Source organism: Setaria viridis, chromosome 9, assembly GCF_005286985.2.
Source record: "Setaria viridis chromosome 9, Setaria_viridis_v4.0, whole genome shotgun sequence".
Classification (NCBI taxonomy): Eukaryota; Viridiplantae; Streptophyta; class Magnoliopsida; order Poales; family Poaceae; genus Setaria; species Setaria viridis.
Genome location: NC_048271.2, coordinates 13937493 through 13960029, shown reverse-complemented (window position 1 = coordinate 13960029; position 22537 = coordinate 13937493). Strand labels below are relative to the sequence as shown.

Here is a 22537-nt window from a genome sequence, read left to right as displayed (position 1 = left end):
GGCCCGACGATACACACGGCGCGAGAATATTCCGTCGTCCCCGCGCACCTCGTCGGGCGGGGGTAATAATTCCGGGATGCCCCGTTGTCGGGCCAGGCCACGGGCCCATGCACGTGCACCAGCTAGCTGTCCCGGTCGCGCCGCGCTCGCGCGTGCACCGACCGGAGCCAATGGCCGCGGCCCCCATCCCACGGCCGGCCACACGCCATGCGCCCGGCGCGCCCCCGTGAGCCCGAACCGACCGGCGCGCGGGCTCTCGGCTCTCTCGACCGGCTGACGGCCGTTCGCTGCCGCCTCGGACGACGGAGGCGGGCGCGCCGTGCACTGGCCACCGGGCCGCGCGCTGCCATGTGCGCGACCGCAGCCGAGCAACATGGGCTCGCTCAACCGTAGTCCGGCCGGCGACGATTTAATACTTTCTGTTTGATGGGATGGGCGCACTGCGGCGTACACATTCTAGACCGTGTTTCTCTCACTGTTTGTGGAGTGTGCACGTATTGATTTGCGCCCATGTTGCCCGTGTCAGACTACACGTTGCATCGCAGTAGTACCTCTCTACTTGCAAACAGTAGCCAGCAGCCCAGCACAGTGCACAGCAGAAAAGGGTATGCTGCACTGCCGATCCTGATCTTATCCATCTGAAAATGGTAACTGAATCACGACGCATAACCGCCAGCAAATCTCGCGATGGATGATTCCCCGGCCCCCTGCGACGCCTGGCAGAGCAGAAGCCTGCCGGGCTACAAGCAGGCCTCGCCTCTCCAGTCCCCCTGCGAACCACCCATCCCACAGGCGGGAGGCGCGGCGCTGAAACGAACTCAAACAGTCAAACGACCGCGCCCGCGCATCGGCACGCACACCCCCGCCGCGCCCGCGCAGGACCGTCCGACGCGACGCCACGCCAGGCCAGGCCGGTCCCGATCCCAATCCTTCCTGCCATCCTGTGACCCATCGATTGCTTTGCCCCCACCAGCAGGCCACTGACCACTCACTCGCCGCGGTGCACCACTGCAGCCGCAGCCCGCAGCTGCAACTGCAAGTGAAATCCGCTTCGCATATCGCCTTGCTTTCCCCGCCACCTTCTCCCCCAGTGCCCACTCGCGCTCTCGTTTCCCAATTCCCAGGGCGAGACCTCGAGAGCCGAGACCGGGAGCTTCGCGACGATGCGGCGGCTTCTCGCGCTGGTGGCGGCCCTGCTGGCGCTGCGGCCGGCGCTGGCCACCGACCCCTACGCCTTCTTCGACTGGGACGTCTCATACGTCACCGCGGCGCCGCTCGGCGTCAAGCAGCAGGCAAGCATTCTCCGGTCCGGCCAGCGCCACCCGCGCCGGCCCTTTACGAGACTTTCCTTTCACATTCTCAAGTCAGAGCATTCTGTGTGCTGAGTTGCTGACGAGCTGGCGGAAACTGCTGGCTGCCGGTAGGTGATAGGCATCAACGGCAAGTTCCCGGGGCCCGTCGTGAACATCACCACCAACTGGAACGTCGTCGTCAACGTGCTCAACGACCTCGACGAGCCGCTCCTCATCACCTGGTAAGCACGCCGCCTGCCAAGACGCACGCTCTTGGCTAGCTTCAAATCCCGCGTTGCCGCGCTCAAGTGAGTATGTCGATGCCTGTGGTTGTGGAACGCAGGAACGGGATCCAGCACCGGAAGAACTGCTGGCAGGACGGGGTGCTGGGCACCAACTGCCCCATCCCGTCCGGCTGGAACTGGACGTACGAGTTCCAGGTGAAGGACCAGATCGGCAGCTTCTTCTACTTCCCCTCCACCGGCCTGCAGCGCGCCGCCGGGGGCTTCGGCGGCATCGTCGTCAACAACCGCGACGTCATCGCCGTGCCCTTCGGCCGCCCCGACGGCGACATCACCATCCTCATCGGCGACTGGTACAACAAGAACCACACGGTAATAGCTCTCACAAGCTAGCAGTGACTAGCTCGATGCCATCGTTTCCGTTTGATGCCTGTAGCCTCGGATGTTTTGGAGAAGTGAGCTGTCTCTCACTCTGGATTACTGCAGGATCTGAGGAAGATGCTGGACAAGGGGAAGGACCTGGGGATGCCGGACGGCGTGCTGATAAACGGCAAGGGCCCGTACCGGTACAACGACAGCCTTGTGCCGGCCGGCATCGAGTACGAGACCTTCAATGTGCATCCGGGTAATTAATCGATAGCACTGTACTTAGTACCACTATCTCTGCATTAATCTGTAAAACTGATGGGCTAGCAAGTGGAGGAGCACTGGAACAGGTTGCATCGCTTTTGTGCAGAGTGAGAGCGTTGTTTTTCTCTTAGGACAAGAATCTTGACACCCTGTTTCATAGCACTAACTTTCCTGGTAAAATGAGGGCTGGTCAATGTGCAGAGTGTGAGTGTGTTATAAGATGTGTTAACTTCAGAATTTTCTTGCTGACTTCAGTCGGCTGGTGCTGCCGTACTCTGATTTCGTTAGTCTCTATACTGTTAGTTCTGACTGATCACTGTACACTTCAGTCATATCGGTACTGCACAGCCCACACCATCTTACTGTAGCCTTAATCATCCACTGACAGAAATGTTTTGTTGGAACTTGGAAGTAAGAGGTAGTTAGATTGCAGAATGCTGACATGCTTCCATAATGTACCAAAAAATTACCTCCCTTCAAATATTGCACCAGTGAGCTCGCTGCACAAAAAAAAAAGATTCATTCAGGTATCAATGCCAGTCAGTATAGTTCTGTTGTCAGTTTGTTATGAGTATATTTTTTTTAAAAAAGATTTTGTTGTCATGCAATAGCTTCCCGTTGATAAACTACGGAGTAGCTAACAATGGGAAACTGACTGCATTTCTTTTTATGTTCCTGAACGTGTAGGTATAGTTTACTCTCTGTGTTAGGATTTCTGTCACAACTCAAAACTCTTGTACTGACAGCAGGGCGCTTTCTTGTGTGTTGCTTTCTCCTACTGCACAAATTCGCATGTTAAACATCGCCATCTCTATACTTAGGGGGCGTTTGGTTCCCTTTGCTTATTTTTATCACGTGTCACATCAAATGTTTAGATACTAATTAGGAGTATTAAACGCAGACTATTTACAAAACCCATTATATAAGTGGAGGCTAAACGGTGAGACGAATCTATTAAGCCTAATTAATCCATCATTAGCAAATATTTACTGTAGCAACACTTGTCAAATCATGAACTAATTAGGCTTAATAGATTCGTCTCGCCGTTTAGCCTCCACTTATGTAATGAGTTTTGTAAATAGTCTACGTTTAATACTTCTAATTAGTATCTAAACATTCGATGTGACGGGTGCTAAAAATAAGCAGGGGAAACCAAACCAGGCCTGAACCTCTTCCTCAGGAGCAGGAATGCCCCATGTTGCCATTGCCACTACAGATTGCTAGCTATTTTCACAAGTCGAGTTGTCGACCGAGATCATACGGAGCTGCCTGATAAGCTCAATAAATTCAGTGATGCTACCACCACTTACAAAGTTACAATGGCCGATTGATGATGGCGCAGGCAGGACGTACCGCATCCGGGTGCACAACGTGGGCACGTCGACGAGCCTCAACTTCCGGATCCAGGGCCACAACATGCTGCTGGTCGAGACGGAGGGCTCCTACACGACACAGCAGAACTACACCAACCTGGACGTCCACGTCGGCCAGTCCTACTCCTTCCTCGTCACCACGGACCAGAACGCCAGCTCCGACTACTACATCGTGGCCAGCGCCCGGCAGGTGAACGAGTCCCTGTGGCGCCGCGTCACCGGCGTCGCCGTGCTCCGCTACTCCAACTCCGGCGGCCCCGCCTCCGGCCCGCTCCCGGACCCTCCCCAGGACCGGGACGACCGGACCTTCTCCATGAACCAGGCGCGCTCCGTCCGGTGGAACCTGAGCGCCGGCGCGGCGCGTCCCAACCCGCAGGGCTCATTCCGGTACTCGGCCATCAACGTGACGCAGGCGTACCTGCTGCGGAGCACGGCGCCGGTGTCGATCGGCGGGCGGCGGCGCGCGACGCTGAACGGGCTCTCCTACGCGCCGCCGGAGACGCCGCTGCGGCTGGCGGACGCGTACGGGGTGGAGGGCGTGTACACGCTCGACTTCCCGGAGCGGCCGCCGCCGGGCGCCGCGCCACGGATCGCGCGGTCCATCATCAACGGCACCTACCGCGGGTTCATGGAGCTCATCTTCCAGAACAACGACACCAGGATGCAGAGCTACCACATGGACGGATACGCCTTCTTCGTCGTCGGGTAAAAATTAACCGATGGATCGGTTGACGCCGGTACGTGTTGTTGCCGATCTTGGATAGATAGAGAGATACTAAAGCCCTGGCCCGTGTCCGTCGTCGATGCATGCGCGTGCAGGATGGACTACGGCGAGTGGACGGAGGACAGCCGGGGCACGTACAACAAGGGCGACGGCGTGGCGCGCAGCACGATCCAGGTGTACCCGGGCGCGTGGGCGGCGGTGCTGGTGTCCCTGGACAACGTCGGCATCTGGAACGTGCGGTCCGAGAACCTGGACTCGTGGTACCTGGGGCAGGAGGTCTACGTCAGGGTCGTCAACCCGGAGGACACCGGCAACAAGACCGAGATGGCCATCCCCGGCAACGCGCTCTACTGCGGCCAGCTCCACAAGTACCAGAAGTATGGCCCCGCCGCAGATCACCAGCTTCTTCTTCAGCTCAACTTCCCCACACCCTGCAATTGTTTGCTGATGCTCTGTGCTCGTTCGTTCCAATTTGTTTCGTGACAGGGAGCAGACTCCGCACCACAAGATGGGGGTGTCTGCTGCGGCGCCGCGCTCTTCGTTCGCGGCGCGCCGGCTGGTCTCGGCGGCGCTGCTCCTGGCCGGATCCTTCGTGCTCGCGCCGTAGTGCGGGCGTGCGGCGCCGTTACTTCCGCGGAGAGGTCGCTCAGTTTATGTAGGGTTTTTTAGGATCAGAGGTGTAGGCCGTGCCATTTTTTCCTGTCGATATGAGAATTGCTCGTGTGCCAGTGCTGGACACTGCGCCCGATTGATTGTCAATGATTCAGTTTTTCCTCGCTAGCTTTGGGGTCTGTTAGGAAGGGTCGAATTGTTTCGCTCTGATTTGTTCATTCGTTTGTCTGTTCATCTGAAAACCGGAATGGCGGCATCTGTTTCTGTTCAATGACATGACAGCGGAATAGCGGATCAATCAGCAATCTCAGCATACAAACAGGTTGAGATTGCCACTTGTTGAACCGACATCATAATTGATCTTGCAACTGGCGCACTTGATTTCACGATTTGGACAGCAGGCGCCCGGCCATGTACATTCTCTGAATATGGGGTCCAAGTCCAACCGGGCAAATTTTCCCTTCCTTTTGTTACACCTGCACCTACGGCCCCACTACTGCATTTACCGTGCCGCTTTTCTGCGATCTGACTGTGCCGCCGGCGCGGTCGCTCGCTTTTGGCCTTTTTGGGCTTTGGCTGCCTGCTGATCTGCAGCGCTCTGCACATGTGGTGCCTGCAGACTGAATGCCGGCGCAGCAAAATTTTTACTGACCAGACGGACCCGATTTTGACGGTACTGGTACTACCGCTCGTCAGGCGCAGCACGGCACAACACAGTGACGGCCCGCGTCTGTCGTTTCCCTGTTCGGGTTGTCTCTGTCACTCTCGTGGTGGTAAACTGTGAAATGCCTGACTGGGATTCAGAAGTCGTTACAGGCTTACAGTGTGGGTGGTATGACAAACAGTACGATTATTCACTCTTGTTTAGCCTTTGGTTAGTTCACTCCAACTCCTAACTTTGACACTATGCAAAAAGAAGATTCCCCATCACATCAAACTTGCGATACATGCATGGAGTACTAAATGTAGACGAAATTAAAAACTAATTGCACAGTTTTGTTGTACTTTGCGAGACGAATCTTTTGAGCCTAATTAGTCAATGTTTGGACAATAATTCACAAATACAAACGAAACGCTACAGTGTACTATAGTGTTGTAACAGTAATTTGGCACCTCCAAACTTTGGCAGCTAAACAAGACCTTAGTGGACAAGCATTTTGAATGTGCCTCAATAGGAAAACGATAACAGTACTTGTAACGTTATTTTTTTTCAGAGGATACTTTTTTTTAATAATCTCATAGGATGACTAACACGGATCAAATGTATACAGTTTAAGCCCGCAGGTTTCGTGGACCCGACAAAACAACAAACATAGTCCATTTGCATGGCCCATTGGGCATACAGCCCAGTTCATCATCCAACAAAAAAACGAACAAACTAAAAACGCGTTGGGGGTGGTCCGTTCCGAAGCTTTTGCCCATCGCATGGCGCCCCATTCCTCCTCCGTAGTTTGTTGTGTTGCATCCATCCGCTTGTTTTGCTACAAGATTCAGGTTCCTGCCCAAGTGCCATACACACATACTCCGTACAACTCATACACCAATGCCCAAGTGCCATGCACTAATGACCGTTAGTTGGAACCTCAGCCATCTGAAAATTCCTACTATGTTCCAAACTGATCCAGCTTCGGTATCTCCACGCAACGCACTGAAATATCCCAATTCTTTTTGGGACACGGAACACCTCAGCCACCGTTAGCTTCGGGTGATGGAACTTGTCTGTTTGTCTTCACATCATCTTCAGCACCATTAGAAAACACCCTTCTGCTCTGCATCTCTGCAGGCCTGCCTAAACAAGACATCCCCAGGTCAAAAGGGCTAGGTTTTCTATCCACAGTCTCCCAAGCTCCGCAAGTCTGCAACGGCTCGTCCTCGACACCTTTAATTATGGCCATCGCTAGATTAACTTGCTAAAGTAACCCACCAAGTACCAAAAAGTCATAAGCACGCACGACACCCAGAAAAAGGAGAGCAAGCAGTGCATATCTGAATATCTGATCTACCCTACCCAACAATGATTGATTTCACAGGTGCGGATCGAGTGCGATGATGCTGATGCCAACCACAAACCACTCGCCACTGGTGCTCCATCAGTTTCCCGTTTACTCAGTGATGAGAGGCAGTACGGTTGGAGACCTGGATGGGGTTTCTAGAGAGAGAGGGGAGTGAGCTGCCCACATGCAGAGAAGGACAAAAGAATCCTCCCGGCGTCCACTGCTGCTGAGAAGGATGTGGCACCTATGCTGGTGTCATCTTGCACTAACAAACCTTGAAGAATCATTAGTGTTTTTGGATGAGATTTGGAGGGAGAAAATGCGCTATCAGTTTGCAGGCCAGGACAATTAGACGGAAGAATCTTCTTTCATTGCTGTGCTGATGAGGAGGATGTGGCACCTATGCAGCTATGCTAGTCAGCTTCCATTGCCATTCCACTTGCAGATCCTCATCATTCCTCCAAAGAAAAGAGGAAAACGAACGAAAGAGGAATTAGAAATTTGCTTCTTCTGACAAGATCGACGCAATTACCAAGATTCAGGATAACAGAAGAACAATAATGCAGTTCTTGTATAAGAAATGGGTGCGACTACCATTGTTTGCCCTACTAATTACTGCCGTTGCCCATAACGAGGAAGCTAGATCCAAGTTCACAGAAAGAGCTCCATAACTGTGGCTTGCACTGCAACCCTCTGTGTGAGTCGCTGTCATCGACTAACAACCCAGGCCGCCACCTCCCCGAATCCGAGCCCGTGACAGTTGAATCCTTGGCGAGCGCAACGGAACAAAGCCATCCACTTCAGACCAGGCAAGCGGACGAAGTAAAGAACGCCCAAGCTGCTGCGGTAGCCTCCAAGCGTTGAACTGGTAGAGCATGACGCGTGGGGTCAGAGAGGCAGTTAGGTGGCGCTGCCGGCCTGGCCACCGCGTGGTTCCTGCTTCTGGGCTCTGGCCTTCCACCAGCTCATTCCGATGCGGCAGCCCGGCAGGCAACTCACCTTTTTGAGAAAGAGCCAGCCAGCCGGGCCAATCAGTCAACGGGACATTGACTATCTATGGTAGTGACTAGTGAGGCAGCAATTCAAGTGTTTCACATAGGTTTGATGCAAGGACCGCGGGAGTAAGTCTCAGCGAGGTTTCATACGACGAGTTCAGGCTCCTGCCAAGGTTTTTTAGGTTTTCTCGAAGAGGTTGAATCTGAACCTGAAGTTATGCAACTGGACCCATAGTTACAGTGTTCGTACTATACGCAACACTCTCCTCACTCTCAATAGCTTGTACACAAGAACAAGCGTTTATACTAGTCTTGGAAAGCCCCTACATCCAATTTCGGCAGAAGTCGCGTTCCTTGGATCGAAGACACTGGGACTTACAACGGGGTACTTGCAAGCAGACGTGCGATGAGCGTGTGTGTGTGAGTTTTGGAGTCGAGAGCTAGAAAGGAGGCCCGGTTCCCTTTATATAAGCCAGGAATCGGACGACAGTTTGGAAGTAAAGGAGAGGGCCACCCGACCTAAGAAGTCGGAGTCCATGCAGTGGTCGGAGCGGTATAGCTCGGGATGGCGATGTGGGTCCCTTCTCGTGGGACCCTCTTGTCCTGTTCTCCTTCGATTGCATCAGTTCGTACGGCGTGACTTGACAACCTCTGTGCGGCATGAAGTGCTTACGTGCGGCGTTATCTGTACCGGAGCGTGCTTTCGTCTTGTTCGCCAACCCTATGGCAGAGAACGGGACAGGCACTTTTGCTGACCCCGTACCTGTAGCAGGTAAGGGGGCTCAGGTCAGCGGTCGGGCTGAGGCATGCCGCTCACCTCGGCTTTCCCCAACTTGCCGGACGCTTTCACGACCGCTCGACGTCATGAGGTCATGTCTTGGGCCCCGCCTCGCATGTCGGCAGACCTGCCGTAGCCGCCTTACCGTGCCCCTGATGGGCCGTTACGGGGAAGGTCATGATGACATCCCAACACCAGCACATGTGCCGCGTAGGCACGGTCCGAAGGGTGTAGCTTCACCCTTAGACCCTTCGGTTTGAGGTCAGCTCCCCCCCGTCCAGTTGTGTCCCCGTACGCGGGCTGTCGTGGGGCGGTCGGAGGTGCCATGCCTCGCAATTAATGCGTGGGGGAGCGGCGCTAGTCTCCCTTGGTCAGAGAATAGTTGGTGCTCTCAGGGCCCTACGTGGGTCCTGTCCCCGAGTCGAGGGGTACAGTGGACGATGCCCCCTCGTATTTGACCTTAGAAGGTCGGGTGATGGGCCGCAATGGTTCGTGGGCCACCATTAGAATGTGTTGAGCTGTTAGGCCTTGGGCCCCTTTACATTTTAGGGGTTTCTAATCCCTCTCCTGGGTACCCCTAGTAGGTACAGGGCCCGTAATATAGTCATCAAACTCTTCTTTGGTTTACTGGGGAGTACTCCTTCCGTTTCAAATTGTAGGTCATTTTGGTTTTCTAGATTCATAGATTTTGTATGCATCTAGACATACACTATATTTAGGTGCATAGAAAAACTATGCACCTAAAGTAGCCCAAACGATCTACAATTTGGAACAGAGCGAGTATAAGTTTGTTTTCGTCGTGATCTAAGAAGTCCGAGCATTCTCATATTTTTAGGCATGAATCAAACCTTCATACTATCTTCTTCATTCTGAAATGAAAATTGCAAGAGGGCTGCCAATTTTCCAAACATTCCAAACTTCAGGTTCTCAAATGTTTTCTACTAATGTTTTCTACTAGTATTTTAATCTAGGGTGTATCTCCTCGACTGAGAATTAGTTTTTCTATCAGCCATCGATAATGACCCTTGGATCTACGTCTAACCATCCATATCACACTCCTTGTCCTTATCTCTTTCTTCTTCCTCCTCCATTGTCCATCTCTTCTTTTCTCGCGCGAGTCATGACTTGCCCGACGCCCCACGTCCTTGACGCCACTCCCTCGCGTTCGTTCAGTAACTCTGATCCGGCTCCGGCGGCCCCTGCCACCTCTGCCGCCGCCCGCTGTTGCGGCCGCATGCTAACCGACACACGCCCCCACCACATCCACCGTCCACCGAGGTTCCTCCACCGCCCGGCTCTGGCGGCATCCTTGCCGCCTCCGCTCCTCCGCCATCTCTCCCACCTCCACCACCGGTCGTCGAGCCGCCCGAAACTCTCGGTCCGCAGGCCACAGGTAACCTCCAATCCCAAATTCCCAAACCCAACTTCGGATTCTCTTCCTCAATTTCAAGTAGTATTAGATGACTGATGGATAAGAAAGATTTCAATTGATCGACAAGGACTAAGGGGGTGTTTGGCTCCAGGAGGGCTAAACTTTAGTCCCGTCACATCGGATGTTTAGATACTAATTAGGAGTATTAAATATAGTCTAATTACAAAACTAATTACACAGATAAAGACTAATTCGTAAGACGAATTATTAAGCCTAATTAGTCCATGATTTGACAATGTGATGCTACAGTAACCATGTACTAATGATGGATTAATTAGGCTTAATAGATTTGTCTCGTGAATTAGCATATGGTTCTGCATTTACTTTTATAATTAGCTACGTCCGTCCTGACAGAGCTAAACTTTAACCCGGTATCCTAAATCTCTTTAATCTACGGGTCGGTCCCACTGCCCCACGCATGGCGCATCTCTTCCATGGCAAAACAAGAACTCCACGAGTACAAGCATCTTTTTCCCCGAACACCTACCCTGCTTCCACGCAGAAAGTCCACCTCTTCCATTCCACCCCCCTTCTCCCGACGGAGACAGCCTCGCTTCTTTTGCTCCCGTGCCTCCAGCTCTCCATCCCAGATCCCCCCACTCCTCGCTCACTTCCACCTTCCACCGCCCCCAAAACTCCGCGCCGCCCCACCGCCCCGCGCCACCCACCACTCGCCTCCTCCCCCACCACCGCGCTCACGCAATTCGCGCCGCCGACCCCCCGCCCCGCCCGGCGGCGGAGACAGAGTGGGCCGAGGGGCGCGGCGGTGGGCGCAGCCAGCCATGCTCCACAAGTTCGCGCTCGCGTTCAAGACCAAGACCATCGAGTTCTTCGCCGAGGAGGAGGATGACGAGGACGCCGACCGATTCGCGCGCTCCCCGCTCCCGGGCGCGGATGGGGTCCTGGCTGGGCAGCGGGTGGTCGTGCTGAAGCCCGACCCGCTGAACCCTAACCCTAGCGCGGGCGGGGTCGGGCGGGCGGCGTCCGGGCAGGAGGCGGCCGTCGAGGCGGCGCTCGCGACGGCCTCGTCGTTCCAGGCGGCGTACCTGCACCTGCAGGCGGCCCACGCGCCGTTCCTGCCGGAGGCGGCGGCGACCGCGGACGCCGCGGCGGTGTCGCACCTCCGCCGGCTGTCGGAGCTCAAGCGGATCGCGAGGGGCGCGCCGGCGGAGACGCCCGGGCCGGACGGGGGCGGGGCTCTCACGGCGCACCTCGAGGCCCAGGTGCGCGAGAACCAGGCGCTGCTGCGGTCCTTCGACGCCGTGGTGAACCGCCTCCAGGCCGCGCTCGACGCCAAGGACGCCGCGGGCGCCGCGCTGCGGCTCGACCTCGAGGCGCTCGACGACGCCAACGCGCGGCTCTCGGCCCGCCTCGACCGCGCGCTCGCGCCGCCGCCGGGCGGCGACGCCGTCGGCTCCATGCTTTCCGCGGGCGTCTTCGACTCAGTCCTCCGCGACGCGCTCCGCGTCGCCCACCGATTCGCCCGCGCGCTAGCCGAGGTCCTCCGGTGCGCTGGGTGGGACCTGGCCGCGGCGGCGGCGGCTGCCTACCCAGGCGTCTCCTACTCCAAGGGCGGCCACTGCCGCTACGCCCTGCTCTCCCGCGTCTGCCTCTCCATGTTCGACGGATTTGATTCCTACGAATTCGGCGCCGCAGCTGACAACGCAGAGCTTGAAGGAATCGAGCTGGCAATCCGCCGGAACGAGTCGCTGCAGCAATTCATCGAGCACTCAGATGCAGACCCAATAGAGCTCATGAATTCAAGCCCAGATTGTGAATTTGCCCAATTTTGCGACCGCAAGTACAAACAGCTGATCCATCCTGGCATTGAGTCCTCCCTGTTTGGGAATTCAGACTGTGGGACATTGCCGGTGATGAGTGTGGCCGGCCCACTCTACGAGCTGTTTGTTGCAATGGCAAGCTCAATATGGACGCTCCACCGGTTAGCTTGGGCGTATGACCCGGCAGTCGGCATATTCCAGGTCAGCCGGGGCACAGAGTTCTCAACGGTGTACATGGAGAACATTGTCCGGTCGAAGGGTTTTTCAGGGAGCAAGGAGCTTGGGAAGACAGCGCGACCGAAGGTCGGGTTCACGGTGGTGCCGGGCTTCCGGCTTGGAGGGACAGTGATCCAATGTAGGGTGTATCTAGATCATGGGAAGAGGGAAGAAGGCATTATAGATTCAATTTGAGCTGATGTGAAACTATATAGTCATAAAAGAAACTGTACATTCGGAAACAAAAGGAGGCTGTGTAAAGGCGATGAAGAACAGTGTATTGAAATAACCTTCGCAGGATCAAAGCAGCTGCTCAATGATGAGTATAAAGAAAGCTATTTATCTTTTCTTTTAGTTTTTTTGTTCGGCTGAAAGGAGAGGGGGTGTTTGTAGTGTTGTACAAAGGTCATCAGGTTCAGGGAAGCTTTGTGTTCTAACAGGGTCGAAGAGCTATTATCTAATCTTCGGTAACTTATTTGTGTGTAATTCGACTTCATCTGTAAATGTATATTTATGAGTATGTGCTCCCCAGTCTCTTGCATATTTACTTATTTGGTAAACCAGGCACTGAATTATCTTACTGAATGTTATCCTGCCATTGTTTCCAGTTGTTTGGTCCATTCAGAAATGTAGCATAAGCCTGTTTGTCATTCAATATTGCTGCTCGTCTGCTCCTACATGCAACTGGCCGTTACATCAATGTGTTCTTCTTTCCAGGACATGCTAAATGCCTGCAAAATCATTTCGGATCGAGAAGCCAGTCAGGTGGCACACACACCTTCTGCCGCCAAGAAATGCCTGACGCCTTCTCCAAGTTCAGAAAGGGTTTCAGATTTCATTCAGGCGACGCACTCTTTCTTTCAACCGGCGGGAAAGGATCATGGGTTTCATTTCAGTCTCCTTTAACCGTATGTTTCGTCCGTTCTCCCTGAAAGCCAGTCCGATCGCGCCGTACAATCATCAACGCTCTCGGATCTAATTTTCCACGCCTCTCTCTTTTCCATTGAAAAGGTTTCGTACTCGGTACTCGTGCAGCTACTCGGCATTGATTCCCAGTGGCACCCCATCCTTGACTCCGCACAGCTGTCTGGGCTGGGCTACAATCACCATTGATCCCTCATGGCCAGCCAAACTTACTGCATCTCGTCACCTGCGTAGTATATTAGCAGGAACTTGCAATGTTCTTTGCTTGACACTACATGGATACATCTGTTCTGCTCTTGCGACAACATGGTCGCTTGCTGAACGGCCACAACGTCCGCTTCAGTTCGACAATTCAGAAGCAACGCGTTTGGAGTGAGGCAAAAGTGCAGATTCTTGGGAGAACTGAAATGTTTTCGCATCGATTTTTTACCTCGGAATGAGGGCCTGCCTGTTCTCGGGCCATGATTAAGGAGCATTAGCTGGCCCCGCAGAACGGTCTGAGGTCTGAACACGGTGGTACACGGCGTGGGGGCTGGTATGTTCGTTGCTTCCGCTTTAGTCCAGCAGCCGGGTGCTGCAGGCTCTGATGCCCTGTCCCCCGCGCGCTTAACCCTTTTTGGGTTTTGACCTCGCCATAAGAAATGGCTTGCCGGGCGCCCCGGATTCCTGTCGTGCTCGCTTCGCGGCTCACAGCGCGGCGCGGGGGACGCGGGGCAGCGCGTGCCCCGTTATTCCTTGAGTTGGCTTCACTCCCGTGCCATCTTGCCGCCGAAGGCGAGCATATTTTGGTGGTCGCCTGCCGGCTGCCGCCGCCACAGTCGCGGAGGGCGCAGCACGGCAGCAGGCTTCTCCTCTATAAACCATCATGCTGCCGTGAGGGATTTCACTGCTTCTTTGCTCTGACCGAGAAGTGAGAACAACTGCGGTGAGGCGACGCAGGGGTTCAATTTGAACTTTGTTTCAGTTGCGATGCTATGAGATGAGATGCAGGACGACTAGTCGAGGCCGTCCTTTTCGGGGGGATCCCGGCACGTTGCTTTCGTTGATCGGAAGTCACGGCCTGGACGAGATCCAGGACGGCGATTTGTTCCCGGTTCCGTTCTGCCAGCTCCGAATCTTTCTGCTGTCGATCGATGGCGTGGGGCTTCAGATCGGGAGCTTAATGCTACTCGCCTACTCCTACTCAAATACGAGTAGTAGTAGTACTAGCTTGCACTTGCGTGTCGCGTGCTGTGAAACGGACCGGATCCGTTCCGAGCCAGCAGGAGTAGATCTGGATGACCGACCGGATTTGACTAACCCCTGCTACTGCGAACGAGCTGGGTCTTGTTTAGTTGCTAAAGTTTGGAGGTGTTAAATTACTGTTACAGCACTGTATCATACTGTGGTATTTTGTTTGTATTTGTGAATTATTATCCAAACATTGACTAGGCTCAAAAGATTCGTCTCGCAAAGTACAACAAAACTGTGCAATTAGTTTTTAATTTCGTCTACATTTAGTACTCCATGTATATACCGCAAGTTTGATGTGATGGGAAATCTTCTTTTTGCATAGTGCCAAAGTTGGAAGTTAGGGGTGAACAGACCCGTTTTCTTCGGCGTCCTGTTCCTCCTGCTCGCGGTCACCAGCAGTTGTGTGGGAATGCGCTGGTGGGACCGCAGTTGGGCCATGACGTACCTAAGCCCATCTCAGCACCTGGGCTAAACTAGCAAACGCAGACAGCGAGCGTTCGGCAGGCCCACCCAACAACGCTGCCGGCGCTCCGTGGCGCGTGGCAAATTCATTGGGCCTGTGATGGAGTAGAACGGATCACATATTGGGATTTTCTCGGCCATATGCCGGCCGCGGCTACTTCATGCATACCCGGCCGGTCACCTTGCGCCGCCGCATCAAGAACGCCGGCGACTCGACCTGCCAGCCTGCCGCGTGCGCGTGTTTGATTAGCTCTCTTGCTGCGCGCGCGGCGCGAGCCCGTCCGCTCCGCAACCCACATGTTCGACTACCTACAACACGCGCGTTCCTATTCCTACACGCATCGGCTTCGCATGCATGTGCCCGTGACCAAAAAGGCGGTCTGGCCTGCAGAGCCGCCAGCTTTCCAAACTAAGGTCGATCCGTCATGTCCACCAAAGGATTATTGCCACCGGCCGTGGCCGCCGGCCGGGGACATACATGGGCGCTACAACTACAAACATAGTAGCCCAGATGCCACCCGCCACGCCCTTTCCCCCGGCGCTTTCCCCTGTTTGCAAATTCCCTTCGTCAAACCCAACAGTGCCCCTCGTGCCCCGGAACGGGGGGCGTGCGCCGTCGCGCTCGCGCGCCCCGCCCCCCAAAAGCGGCACGCCCAACAGGAAAACGCGCTGTTAAAAGCTCGCTCGGTCTTCCTCGCGCGCCGGCCTGCTGCCCCCGCTTTGAGCGCCAACTTTAACGGTCCAATCGCTCGCCCCCGGCCGGCCGCGCGCAGCCGCACGCCGTGCGCCGATCCACCAGTGCCGTACACCGCCCATTAGTCCAGTCCAGCCAGCAGCGTCCGGCGCCGGCCGCCGCGGAAACGGACACTGCTCACCGACCCTATGTTTTGCACTCTCGGCACGGCGGCGACAATTGTTCTATGCTACGTGCAACCAAATCAGACACGGCCGGGCTCGGAGGTCAGGACGCCGTACGTGCAGCCGTTCAGGAGTGTGCCGCGGGCCTAATATAAGCTGTTGGACCATAGGGGTGCAAGCAAACAGAGACGACAATAGAGACCAAGCTAGAGCTTGCAAAAGAGCAAGAGGTAGCGGTGATGGATGCCATGCCGCTACAATCCACTGCTACCGACTGGAGGCGTCGCTGCATATGCATGCTCGCACAGGGCACAGATGGGGCTGCTGGTGCTGGGCCTGGGCGCGTTTGAATTCCAGCAGCAGCAGGGATGTGCACAGCACCAAGCGAACCAGGGAGCATGCAAGGAGCCAAAGACCGGCGGTCTTCGGGCTGCAGGAGGATGCCAGACAAGCCGAGCCCGTGGCTGCCCCTGGCCTCCCTTTACTCGACAGGGGGCCAAGAACAGAAACAAAGAATAGGTTAGTACTGCTAAAAGAAGAGAGGAGGAAAAAGACACAGTAAGGAGCTAGCGCAGGATAAAGCTAACGACTGGTAGCCAATCCTCTCGTGCTAGCACAGTGTAAGGCTAGTCTCGGTGGTAAATTTCATCTTACAGTTACTGAGAACTTGATAATTGTATCAGTTGAGTGTCATGAGGGTTGAAACTCCTTTCTCTTTTGACGAAACTCCCCCTCATATCGACATTGCCAAGTCAGCAATTTTGTTGATGTGGCAACAGATTTAATGCTAATGAAACTTCCATTGAGACTAGCCTAAGCAGCAACAACATGTAGCAGTTAAACAGAAAAGGAAGAAAAGAAAAGGAAAGAAGAAAACAAAAGCAAAAAGGGGAGTTCATCCATGATATGATCAACGTAAAAAACAACACAATGGAGCAGGATAATTGACCGCGCTGCAATGCTATATCAGCTCGATCGATCGACCAACATTGCAGCCACGTGCAGTGATTCCAATAGCGAGCGAGAGCAGATTAACAAAGAGCAAGATCGAGTAAGCCCTACTAGATATATAGCTTGGTTGTTCAGAGGAGGCACAAGTTAAAAGGAGAGTCTCGGCAGCTAGGTAACGGTAGCAACTTGCTAGCTAAGCTTGAGTAATTAGTATGGAGCAACCCCCATGTTGGCTGCCGCCGCGTAGAGCCCATCCTTTAGAAGCCCGTCCTTTCTTTGGTGATCCTGCAGGTAAAGCAAAAGAACAAAGAAAAAAAACAGTTAGTTTAAATGATTTACCCAGATTCGTTCACAAGAAGGAAATACATCTCTCCGTCTCTCCCCTACTCCTAGTTAACACCATTCATTCAAGCTAAATGCTCCCTCGCGTACAATAAAAAAAAACTATGCATTTCGAATATGGCACGGTTCTCTAATATACCGTTGACCACTATTTCATATCAAATGCATTTACGAAATCCAATAAATTTGTGGGAGTATGAAGGTTTTTCTTGACAAATATCTACAAGTGACTTTCATGATTTCTAACTAAATATATTTCAAAATTATGGAAAGCCAAACTTTCTAAAGTTTGACTAAGTCATATCCAAAATGTCAAGTATATTTGCAAACAGAGGGGTATATATATAATCATTATAAAACTCAGCATACTTATGTCTATACATGGAAAATGTGTTTTTGGCGCGCATGTCTCACTTTTGAGATTGGAACAATAAAACACATTTTCCATGTATAGACATTTTAAAAGTGAGACATGCGCAGAGACTCAACCAATACAATATAATATCTTACAAAATAAAGACAGTTAAGAATAAAATGAAGAGCCGAGTTTGAATCTCTGAGAGGTATTCTATACTACCAAAGCCAGATTTGTAGATTCCATTGCCAAAAAATGAAGGCCAAAGGCTGTGGGTTCATTACAAAATGGCTTGTGACCACCCAGTTTAAATCAGATGCTTCACCTGTTTCCCAGTGTTTAAGCTCAATTAATCTAACAAAAAAATTAGGGGACGACTTGCGGAGCTAGTACTATGCATTGAAAGATGGTTTAAGAACCCTACAAACCCCATTTTTCCGCATAATGCCCTAGCTAGAATGTGCGGCACAGAACTTTGTAATATGTTTAAGACAATAACGCAGATTAGCCAGCCAAAAATTATATTTCTAGTTTTCTCATTGAAAATAAATAATATAGATCTACCACTAGATATTACTTTCGGTAACATAAATTTCAAAAAATATTTTCAATGTTGCATCCAAAATCCATGAAGAAAACGCTAGTATATAAAATCCCTTTTATCCTTCATCAGAGCATGTGGGTGTCAACACCCGTCTCCTTTTTTTTTTTTGAGAAACCGATATATGAAAAAAGACACATTTTTTCACTTTAATTTGAACCTTGAGAAAAAGGGGACCGAAATGATGTTAGTCATAGTTATAGATACATAGTTCTTGATGTAACAGTATACATTGACAAGGTTGTTCGATCGTGTTATCACCTGATGAGGTAGCAGGCTTGTCTTCTTGAGTCCCTGGTGATCCGGCATGAGTCCAAAGTGGATATGCGGAAAGTGCGCCCACTGCAGCAACAACAAAACCACCACACCAAACAAGGATTCAGAAAGGGGATAGATGCATGGTGCCCTATCATGCGATTTTGAAAGATCGGGAAATCCTAGGAATGCACACTTGCACAGTAGCCGCACGACCAAAACCCTAGCTAGCTAGGGCGAAGGTTACTGGATCAGATCGACCAGAAATGAAGAAAGGAGGAGAAAGATCTAGGCGGCGAGGCGATAGAGGAGGAGGAAAAACCACTGACGTTCTTGGCCGCCGCGCTGAAGGCCTCCCTGTGCGAGATGTCGGGATTGCCAGCCTTGATGCGTTGGATTTCGTCCCTGCAATCGCATTCCCCGGCCCCGAGGGAGAGCCAGAAAAAGAAAAGGGAAAGGGAGACGTCAGATCGATGCATATGATCAGCTCAACGACACGACACTCGCATTATGTGCAATCACCGATGCATCATTTGTGCCGTGTGTGTCTCATTAACGAGTACTACTGCTATCTCTTCCCTTTCTCTCTCCGTGTCTTGCCTCTGCGCATGTGTGTGTGGAGGAGAGAGAGCCCGAAAACAAGCCAGGTCTCTATCTCTGCGTCTGAAAAAGCTCTTGCTGCCTCTGCACGACTGCACCCCGGCCCGGCCGGCCCCGGTTCAGGCCGCGGCCGCCCGGCTGCTGCAGCCGAGGCGGCATCGCCGTACGTGACCGAGAGCACCACCGGTCGTGTGTGACTTACTGCGACGCACAGCATCAAAAAAATGTATAGCAGCGTTACTGCTGGCACTCACTTGATGAAGCGGTTGTACGCCGACGGCACGCGCTGCCTCTTCTCCGGAGCTGCACACAGACACGAGGCAAACAGAAACAAACAAACCTGTTAGCCACACAGTCATGTCGCATGGAACACAGCATGCACGCTGGAGCTCTCGGCGCACTGATCTGCTGCACGCAGCTGGTAGCACGCCGTGGCGGCATGTTCTCACAGTGAAAAGAGCTCGAGAACGAAACAAAGATGATGTGCCGCTATCTCTCTCTCTCTCTCTCTCTCTAGGACAGTGAAGAAAGAGCTAGCGGTGTGGGCGACTGGGCTTCGCGCACTTATTGATGCGACATGTACAACACCTAGCTAGGCGCATGTGTCGTAAGTCCGTAACCCATCCACTAGGCAGCCATCTCTGTAGTGTGCTCACTGATCTTTGCTGGTCAACCAGAGGGAGCATGGAGCTAGCTAGAAGATGGGTTCGATCCAACGGTTTCACCTCAACATCATCCCCATGCGGCCATGCCCCATGGGCGGCCAGGCTGATCGATGATCTCAAGAAGCTGAGGAAAGCTTGAGCAATCGATGCATGGCGAAAAGAAACAGCAGAGGACGTGCATGGAAGTTTGGTTGCGGACTTACGTCTGTTGACGACGGGGTTAGTGCGCGGCGATGGCTCCTTGGCCCCTTTCGCCGCCGCCGCGGGCGGGTGAGGCGGGGGCGGCGCCGCGGCGTTCCTGCCGCTGGGGATCAGGCCGCCGAGGCCGTGCTGCTCCAGAAGCTGCAGGCTCGGGTTCGCGCTGCTCGATATCTCATCCTGCATGCACGCGGGCGGAACGAAGATTGTTAGGCATGCGAACGTGAGCGGATCGGAGGTAGCTCATGCTCAGCTCCGGGTATTTTTGAAGCACGCGATGGAGCGAGGGCGTGTCGCCGCGTACCAGGAGGGATTGCTGGTGGGGAGGGTTGAGGTTGAGCGAGTGGTGGAAGTGGAACTGCCCGTTGTTGACCGACGCGTCCGCCGCCGCCGGCGGCTCCGTGGTGATGGTGGTGGTAGTGCTAGTGACGTCGGCTGGCGGCGCGGCGGTGTTCGTCGGCGTGCCCTGGAAGAGGAGGCCCCTCATGTTTACGGTGAGCAGGCTGCTGCAGTGGCCGCACCGCACCGTCACCGTCTTGAACAGGCTGCTCGTCGGCACGCTCACCTGCACCCACGCACACGCCTCAGGCTTGCGTAAAATCTTTGAGATTTTAAAGAACTAAATCACATGGAGAGCTGCATGTGGATATAGGGAGAAGAAGAGGTCGGGAGAAGGAGGGGTTCGATCACGGACGACGAGGACGGTGTCGCAGAAGTGGCAGTGCACGTAGCAGAGCTGCTCGGAGGCCGGCGCCGCCGCCGCCACCGGAGTGAGCTGGTGCAGCGGCGGGAGGTTCTCCACCAGCAGCGGTGGCGGCGGCTGCGGGGACGGCGGGAACACGGCGGAGGCGGAGGCCGCGGAGGACGAGGACGAGGAGGACGACATGCTGCCGTGCCGGCCGACGACAGCCACCGACCGACCGATCGATCGCTGCTTGCTTTTCTTCAGGTACGTGGTGCAAGCAACAGCAGAGCACGCCAAGCAACAGGCCGGACTACTGGCTCCTTGCCCCGATTTGACGCGGCAACGAACGAACCGAGCTGAGAGGTGGTGGTGGTGTACGTGAGTGGAAAGGCGGCACGCGATTGCTGGCGAGCTACCTGATTGATGGATAGATGGACTGCTGCTTTAGTAGTAGCATCTCTCTCTCATCTTCCTCCTCCTCCTTCTCCCTCTCCCTCTCTCTCTCCTCCTTGCCTGCCTGTGTGATTTGATGGGCGTGTGCGATTTGATGGTTTGGGTGACTGATGTGTGATGCAATGGAACCTAGTATGTATTGGATCTGTTGCTCCTGCTGCTGCGATTTGGGAACTAATAGAGAGAGAGGCCAGGCCAGGGAGAAGACGGGATGGGAGAGAGAGTGTGTGTGGGCGCCTTCGCCTGGTTGGTGAGGAGAGGGGCCGGGGGGAAGAGAGATATAGGGAGAGGGCAGACACGCGAGCGGGGGGTGTTTTGGGAAGTTCTGGTCAACAATGAGGGAGGGCGAGGGACAGTGGCAGCAGCAGTTGTGGCTAGGTAGAGAGCTAGACGACGGGGGTTGTGGGGCTTTTTTCTCTCGCTTCTGCCACGCCATACAGGCCATGAGAAGCTGAGAACCGTACCAGGCTCTAGAGAAGATGGCAAAGACAGAGGAGTTAATTTTATGTACTGGTATACTGCTCGCTATGTGTTTCACGACTCATGTGCTTGTACTGTTTTCTGGTTTATCGTGAGCGAGATGGTGTTTGGTTCGTGCTATGATAACGTAAACGTAAGGGAAATCGGATTACAATGTATTTGGTAGTGGAATGGGTGATTATCCTCTTTGTTTGGTTGCACTCTGGTAACGTAATCAGATTACAGTGTGGGTATTGTATTTGATTACGGTGGAGGAAGATGGACAACAAGCTTTGTATGTGTATTGTATATGTATTTTATAGGCAATGCCGATTGATTACAAACCACCGCGATTACCTTCAATAATCGAATTACGTTACATTTGAGCCAATCAAACACCACCTAGATTGTATGAAAATGAGGTCCTCCTCTAATTTTGAGGAGAATACACTGTATAACATATATCTATATACCGATATTGATTACATATTTGACTGGATAATGCGAGGATCGTTGCACCAGAGCTGGCCAACCCGCCCATCATTCTAGAAATTTTAAGATATATTAGTGATTTAGGAAATATATAGTTGCCCCTAACTGAAGTAATTTTGTTTCGTCTACTGAGGTAATTTTGGGGAAATGAGCAACCTTCACCAACTAATGGCTTGTTACCCACGCATGCCTTACGGATTCTTAGAGGTAGATGCGGTGACGGTAATAAGAGGGATGGAGCTAACATTGATAGCCGCACTAGTTGTCCAGAAGTTGGAATGGCGAGACAAATTTAAAATCCTAAGGTGACGGTTTTTTATTTCGGATGGACGGAGTGATAAGTGGTGGTGGATTTTGCAGAGGTCGTATGCGTGACCATTTTTTAGCAATTGGTCCTATGGTATATCCCGGGTGAAGGACATGAGAATACGGCGAAGAAGAAGAATGGTGAAGTAGCAATGCGCTCAACGGCATAAAGAGATTTGTGCAGGGGTAAATCAAAAGGGATATAAGAGAAGATATCCGTATGGTAAGAAAAGATGTGCTAGTACATCCTAGGGTAGCTACTAGCTAGGACGACCTGCAGGCTTACAGTTCCCTACGAATTCATATGTACCCCACCAAAGCATGATGCTTCTATGGCCGTTACTCACCACTAGCCTCCAAAAGGACGAAGAGCATGTATCTTTCATGAACAATAAAAGGCATTGCAAAACATATTTATGAAAACACTATTCTATATAGTGTACTCCTACCTTCTTTTCCTTGTGTAAGCTATGGTGGTATTTATGATGTTGTCGACTTTGACCACTGGGACCATTTTTCCAACACAAATGAAGATTGGGACGATGATATGTTTTTCACATATATGATTATGAAAACTAATGACAAATGCTTATTTTAGCGACCATATCTCAAAATATAACAAAGGAATA

The 22537-nt window shown here is 53.0% G+C and overlaps 3 protein-coding genes across 3 annotated transcripts; 2 read left to right on the top strand and 1 right to left on the bottom strand.

The window, feature by feature from the left end:
* Window positions 1-1031: 1031 nt before the first annotated feature.
* On the top strand, window positions 1032-5171 carry LOC117840962 (monocopper oxidase-like protein SKU5). Its single transcript, XM_034721508.2, has 7 exons — window positions 1032-1292; window positions 1425-1534; window positions 1636-1906; window positions 2021-2159; window positions 3507-4242; window positions 4357-4638; window positions 4748-5171. The coding sequence occupies exons 1-7, from the start codon at window positions 1164-1166 to the stop codon at window positions 4866-4868; spliced, it is 1788 nt and encodes a 595-aa protein (XP_034577399.1). The 5' UTR covers window positions 1032-1163; the 3' UTR covers window positions 4869-5171.
* Window positions 5172-10560: 5389 nt separating this feature from the next.
* Window positions 10561-12600, top strand: LOC117835081 (protein GRAVITROPIC IN THE LIGHT 1). Its single transcript, XM_034714440.2, has one exon. The coding sequence runs from the start codon at window positions 10855-10857 to the stop codon at window positions 12262-12264; it is 1410 nt and encodes a 469-aa protein (XP_034570331.1). The 5' UTR covers window positions 10561-10854; the 3' UTR covers window positions 12265-12600.
* A 3814-nt stretch (window positions 12601-16414) lies between these two features.
* On the bottom strand, window positions 16415-20943 carry LOC117836086 (protein YABBY 3). Its single transcript, XM_034715457.2, has 7 exons — window positions 20208-20943; window positions 19818-20078; window positions 19519-19693; window positions 18905-18953; window positions 18380-18455; window positions 18057-18137; window positions 16415-16782 (listed from the first exon to the last, which is right to left on the bottom strand). Exons 1-7 carry the CDS (start codon window positions 20397-20399, stop codon window positions 16705-16707), a joined length of 912 nt encoding a protein of 303 aa, XP_034571348.1. The 5' UTR covers window positions 20400-20943; the 3' UTR covers window positions 16415-16704.
* Between the last annotated feature and the right edge of the window lie 1594 nt (window positions 20944-22537).